This window comes from Micropterus salmoides, unplaced genomic scaffold, assembly GCF_014851395.1.
Source record: "Micropterus salmoides isolate LMB-PRFRI ecotype aquatic unplaced genomic scaffold, ASM1485139v1 Ms_hic_scaffold_10, whole genome shotgun sequence".
NCBI classification, from domain to species: Eukaryota; Metazoa; Chordata; class Actinopteri; order Centrarchiformes; family Centrarchidae; genus Micropterus; species Micropterus salmoides.
The window spans coordinates 29,441,811-29,448,827 of NW_024040041.1; the positions used below are offsets into that span (position 1 = coordinate 29,441,811).

Below are 7,017 nucleotides of genomic sequence, written 5' to 3' on the forward strand. Positions count from 1 at the left end.
TTGTGGAAGAATGAGCTCAGCTAACTTCAGTAATGTCAGTTGTTTTTAGCTTTTGTTAGCAAATACATTCAATTAAAATGTTATATAATATTTATGTGAGTTTGTAATGTAAATGAGTTGATTTGAAATGATAGCCTGATTAAATTTGAATAATAATGCAAATTGTATATGTATGTACACATTCCTAATGGCAAGTAAAGTGATTGAAGTTGTCATTTAATGTAAGGGAGTAGTCTTGGCCATAAGATTTAGACTTACGATGATCAAAGCATACGTTAATTAGAACATTTAGCTTATAGAAACTTAATATTTCCAGTAATTTATAAGCCTAAATTTTATATATTATATATATTTAATAGAAATACAAAAAATACACAGTTTTAACCGTCTACTCTAAAACCCTAGCAAAGTTTCATTTTGAAAGCCCTAACCGGAAGTGAAGTGCTTCAGTGCAAACTTGACATGAATAGAGGCGGGCAACTGAGAACGCGGTTGCTTAGATATGTCCCTTGGCAGCCACCGTCCTCTGATCTAAACATGTTCACCTCATCCATGGTGCATTTACTGTAAGTGAAAGTGGAGGCCTGGACATAATAATCGCTACTTTTTTCTCTCAAATCATACCTAAAACACATTTTATAGACTAAGGTCTTCCTATCTTACTTTTATCTCCGTATTCTTTTCTTTTCGTACTTTTCTTTTCTTCTTGATTGTGGTTTTAAAATAGGCTGATAAATAAATTCTACAATAGCAATTATCCGATAAATAGTTGCTTTATGTGGCCTCCTCGGATGATGTTATTCGAGGCAACTGCACAGTTTTAAACAAATCACAAGTAGGCCAACATGTAATTACATAGGTAGTTGTAGATATTTAAGATATTAAAATTAATTGTAGACCTGCTATCATTCCAACATGTTGTAAAACTGGCAGATGACAATATACATACAAACAGTGTTCACTCAAACACTGCATCAGAAGTTTCAACTAAAAACTAAACAAAATAAACAAAAACTGGCTTGATAAATTATTTGATTAATTTTATTCTATTTCCCCATTTCTGTTCATTTGAATTGCACATTTTTCAACAAAAATAATAATTTGCAAAACGGTTATGAACAACTCTTTGGTTCCTTGTGCAATTCACAGAGTGCATTTCCCCACATGGAATAAAGCAGAATGAGTCAGAAGGACTGTCCACAGGCAGCTGTTTCTCAGACTGAAGCTTTCTGCTTTTCTCTGTGATAATCAAAATGAAGTTTGTTTTGCTTTTTCCCCTTCTGGAATATGTTTTGAACTTCCTGATCTGAAACACAGGAGAAAAAAAAAAAAAAAGGAAATTCAAGAGGACAGGACTGGGACATAAATGTTGTTGTTATTGTTTTTCAGAATGGTATCAGACAAATCAATGAACATATTGTTATTGTTATAAAAATTCTGTTGTTGATGATGATTGTATACGTTGCTGAAAATGAGTTTTATGCGATGATATGATTGCAGTAAAACAATGGACATATCAAAGAGTGATTATGAATGCAATTGCCATATTGTGACATTAGGAGACAAACAGATACATACAGTTTTTAATTACTCATTCATTACCTTTTGTGTTTTTTCTTGAGTATTTTGTGGGATGTCATCACTATAAAAACTACAACAAGAAATCCAGCCACTGCAGCCAGTCCAATAAAGACATTTTGCAGATTTAAACCTTCACCTGAAACTAAACAGAAAATACAGACATTTACATTCCACGTATGTGTTTTTGGAGGGTTGTTGCACAATCCTGGAATTTTATTCTGATAGTGAATGTCTTTAAAGGGCATCAACAGGATGTTATTTATCCCCATGTGATTTTTTGTACTCTTCTGCTTTTTGGCTAAAAGTATCTGACTTTCCAAAACTGCAAAACCTAAAGCAACCAAAGTGCGCTACTCTCTACTCTACTCAGGCACTAAAATTGCATCCACTAACCAAATGATGGTGCTATAGCAGCTTTTACATTCCATCTAACTTCTTAACTGTGTGGCCAAGACTTAAAATTCTTCTGTATGTTCTGATCTTTGCTTGCCGCAAGAAGATCCTGTTAATTGTAAACTGCAGTCATCAGTGTCATCATTGTCTTGCAGATAACTTAGGGTCAGTCAAGACAAATTTAACAAAGGGATCATGTCGATATCAGAGGTAGATGGAACTGACTGGACAATGTCTGGTTTTGATTTGATACAGCCTGGCTATATCAGAAGGATGATCGTGTGAGATTCACTTTGACTGTATTCAAGATTTAATAATGAACCTGGCAATATTCTCTATTTTTAGCATTGTAAGGAATCCCATGCGAATCCAACAACTAATTGATTTTACTAAGAAGTATTGAGTGTGTGTGTGTGTGTGTGATTGCAAATTTATCTTATTCCTCTGTGCAATTGTTTTCCAAAAACTATTAAAAACCCATCAGTGAGCCTCACTGCTGCATGGGGTGACATGTTCCTTCATTACCATGAACACACACACTGTAGTTTATTTTGACTCAGCCCCACATACACCGTCGTGCTGCTGGGAATACTCACTAGAAGATTCCACTAGCTGATGAAAATAGTCCCCAGCAAATACACAATTAATTTCTGTTTGAGTAAAGTTTACTGAAAACAACAGTGACCAGCTGTTTGAGAAAATTACTGAGGCTTAAAAAAATGTATTTCTTCAGTGGAAACCAATGGGCTTTGGGCTGATTACGACAAACAGGGTAGGAAACTCAGAAAATATTGAACATTGTTGGCTTTTGTCTCCTCATGGCTTTTGTTAACAATATGAAAAATGTAGAATGTTGCCAGCTCTGTTCTTTAATTATTTAATAACAGACACTTGGCATCAGATCTTTAGACCTCCTTTTTTAAAATCTATTTAAAAAATTAGCTCTATGTCTGATGTAGACATATGTGAAGTCAGAAATGATAGATTAATGGCCTAGTAATGAAGGAGCAGGTGTTGGAGCGACACACTTTCGAGGCCATGGGGAGAGACTCATTAGTCTGATATAAACTCACCCGGAGTAATAGCGCTAGTAACCAGCATGTGTTTGGTGGCGTTCAGGTGGCCGTCGTTGACCTCCGGCTGGATGCCCAGGATGTGACACATCAAGGGGTAGATGTTCACAGTCTCAAAGGGTCCCACCTCCAGGTTCTTATGAAATGCTGGACCCACTGCCCTGAAGAAGGGCTTCATGTCCATTTCTTGGTTGTCAAAGCCGTGCTCACCCTTGTTGAACTGAACTGGAAAATACTGCAAGGACACGCAGGAATGGAAAATATAACTTGCATGACCCAGTTTGTTAGATTAAATTGTAACTTAAGGCAATGGTTTTAAGAAAATGACCTTATCAGCAACAGAGTTCACACATCTTGGACTACTCGTTTTTATACATAAATATTACTCGTATTTAGTCAGCAGAGGGAGGTATTGGCCAAGTGAACGTGTCCTTTCCATACTGTAGGATGAAAGCCTGTTTTCTCTTTGTGACTGCTATCAACCTGTGAAATCTCTAAAATTTCCATTTTCATAAAGTGCTTTGATCATTTAGGAATATACAGCGTATTATGTTTACTACAAACAAAATGTGTTAGAAGTATCACTGTGTAGAATACCTGGTTACTTTATAAAGAATGTAAGTGTAAACGTGCTTATCCTTCTCTGAGATCATCTAAACGGACTTTAAGTGGCTATAAAAGGAGACAACAAAGAGTCGTGATTGTGGTTGGGTGTGACCTATACACTTTAGATAAGCCGTTTCATCAGTGGATTTATAGGACTATTTATTTTCCCCATATTCAGCATTTGAAAACATTTTATGATTTAATTATTTTAGTCTTTAAATTATTTTATGAATTGATGGTTCTCTGCACTGACACATTCATGTGCAAAGTTACAGTGGAGTGACTGAGATGAAAAATGAAAACGCTAATTTCGAATATCTTCATGAATGCATGTGAGAGCACTGCATGTCATCAGCCGGGCCTGGATTATCCTGAGGATGTGCATATCCACTTGATTAAAATTGTAATATTCTAAGATTAGAATTTACCTCCTTGTTTCTGGTTGAAAATAGTCCAGTTTCACCATTTCCTATGAGCAAATTGCAACAGATAATTTAAGTATTTCTGTAGTCTTGAGGTCTAGAATAAACTGCATGACATGTAAAGATTGCTTACCTGGTTATTTATCTGTATCAGTAAATCAGTGCTTGTCATTTGATGTCCATATAACCAGTTCACCGGGTAATAATCGCCTAATTATCTTACTATCTAGTAAATAAGTTACCAATATCATTACAGCATTAAGTGTCAGTGTTTTAGCGTCTTTTGTTCTTAGTGGTCTTAAAAGTTAAAATAATGTTTTCACATCTTGTTGCTGTATTAAAGCTGCACTGGGCAATTTGATGGGGCAGAAATGGCGACCTGAGGTATTTATTTACTTTAAAAGGTAAATCTATAATCTATGCTGCTGCACGTCTCTCTGTGGCTTTAAACGTTCCAACATCTTTAATGTCCGGCCAAACCCAAGTCCATGATGTCAGAGAAAACATGTGATTTGACATGTCTGATCATTGTCGCAGCCTCTTAGTGATTGCCTGTAGTCTCACAGGTTTCTCTAACAACCAGTTCTTTAGCAAGAAAGATGAATTTAAAAAATGTAATCTGTCAACTCACCCCGTTGATCACATATCCAGGGTCGGCCCATAAAATGATGGGGAGGATACGATCATTTTTGGCGAAGTGGAGGCGCTCTGGCATCTCCTCCTTCTTGTACACATAGAGGTGTGGATGGGCCCCCTTCAAGGCATTGTAAACCTTCTCCAGCTTGCCCGGCTTTGGCAACAGCATCCCAGAAGGACCATAGTCCACCAGGTGGAAGGACAGGTCACTGAACGAGAATCCCGGGATCTTGGACAGGGTGATCTCCTCCACCAGACCATTGCGGTACACAGTAGTCATGCCGTGGTCTGCTGTGATGATGATGTTCAGGTGGTCGTTTAGCCCGTGCTTTTCAGCTGATTGTCGAATGTAGCCCACTGTTCGATCCACTTGCTTGACCATCTCCCGACGCTCTGGGGAGTCTGGGCCGTATTTGTGGCCTGTGCCATCTGGCTCACCAAAGTACAGGGATACAAAGTCCAGATCCTGATCTCTGAACCAGCCCATCACCTTGTCTGTGTTTTCCCTCCAAAAGGTCTCGTTCTTGTAGTTGTAAAGCAGTGGCTCCACTTCCCGCACCATAGCAACCTGTCCCTGGTAACTGGAAGCAGTGCCAGGAAAGTGAAGAGAGCCAGCTTTTAGGCCCTGGAATGGTAGGAAAAACAGGCACATTAACATCACACATAAATATGAAACGTGGGTGTGCACTGTACTGTTTACAAGCGTGCCCAGGGTTCATCTGTTCATACTGTGGGTCGACACACAGGGCAACATAAGCAGTAGTTGCTAGATATTTATTCATTTTCGTAAATCTACAGCTGAAGCTTTTAGGCAAACATACAGCAGCTGTCATTTGCATGCAGTTAACATCTATACCTGCAAAATCATTTGCAATATAACTGCAGTGATCTACCTGAAATTATTCAGCAGGCTTTCAAAGGTGTTTTGTCAAGAGAAATGGTTTCTAGTGCTGTAAACAGCACAACAGTCTCTCACAGTGATAAGATGGAAATTGTGCTGCACAGACCTGTCTCTGCGCTGTGATCCAGATAGGCAGAGTCCCATTATCCCACCACTCATTCACAAACTGAGTCTGATAGTAAGGCTTCTTCTCAGTGGTGGTTGTGTTGAACCACATGTTGTGGATTACCCCGTGGTTCTCAATGTAGCGGCCTACAGAGGAGAATCACTGTCAGTCTGCTTGCATTCATTATTCATACTGTGACACATTCACATTAAAAATTCTATCAACTTAACGGGCTGAGTGGCATGACGCTTTTGGACAAGGTCTTATGACCAACTTCGGAGATTAGAAGAATTTAATTTCAAGGAAGTTAAATTTCTTTTAGCTGGCACTGATGATTTGAGAGTCAAAATAAGAAAGGGAGCACAGAATTCTTCCCTCAGTCATCCAAGCATAATTATCTTACTCAGCTATAAAAGCTGTTGGACCCTGGGACATTCAATTACAACTAATTCCTTTTTCCCTTGGCTTTTTTCAATCCTTCTGAAGTAAACTCAGAGCGGATTCCTATTCCGCCATGATATGCAGATCCCCTGCCAACTGGAAGCACTGTTGTAGAAAATGAAACACTTTACCTGTCAAGAGGGTGAAGTGTGTAGAACTGGTGACAGTGAGGTAAGGAGGTGTGACATACAGGGCTTTGACTCCATCCTTGGCCATTTTGTCGAGGTTTGGTGTGTCCACATCCCGGTCGTAATCCCATCGGAAACCATCAAAGGAGATCAGCAGCACCTTCTGTCTCTGTTTGTTTACCGGAGCTCCAAGGATGGACGAGGCCCAGAGGAGGCAGAGACTTGCAGTCCACAACATGGTGAACACAGGCACTTGACAGATCTTAACTGAATCTATCCTCCGGCTAAAACGCTCATTTACAAGAGGATCCACCTCTTGGCATCTCACCTGAGGTTTCTGAAGCCAACAGTTTCTGAGCAAAGTTTCAACCAACTTATCTCGTAGATTGGACAGACTTTATCTCAGCACTTTCTGTATGGGGCCCAATGATGTTTATGAGCCAATTTTACGGCCGGGAGTTGTGTTCACAGTGAATTTCCCCCCCTGTTTTGCTCTTGAGAACTGGCAGTAAAGCAGATTAATCTCTCCGGGCATCATGGCTGTTTGTTTCCTCTTAACTCGCTTGTTGATGCTGTCTTTCTGTTTGTCTGCCTGCCCGTCTGTGTGTTGGAGTTTCCTGTGAATCATTGACAATGGGGGAATGACACTTTGATGGTTTTCACCTTGAGTTGGGATGGTGCATGATTGATCTGACACCAGGAAAATGAAGAGGAAAATGAGAGTGTATAT

General features: G+C 39.2%; 1 protein-coding gene across 1 annotated transcript; it reads right to left on the minus strand.

Annotated features, from left to right (window-relative positions):
• Window positions 1-720: 720 nt before the first annotated feature.
• On the minus strand, window positions 721-6,553 carry LOC119894764 (ectonucleotide pyrophosphatase/phosphodiesterase family member 7-like). The gene is made up of 6 exons (XM_038707432.1): window positions 6,291-6,553; window positions 5,719-5,864; window positions 4,707-5,336; window positions 3,048-3,282; window positions 1,603-1,723; window positions 721-1,306 (listed from the first exon to the last, which is right to left on the minus strand). Exons 1-6 carry the CDS (start codon window positions 6,523-6,525, stop codon window positions 1,249-1,251), a joined length of 1,425 nt encoding a protein of 474 aa, XP_038563360.1. The 5' UTR covers window positions 6,526-6,553; the 3' UTR covers window positions 721-1,248.
• Window positions 6,554-7,017: the final 464 nt, after the last annotated feature.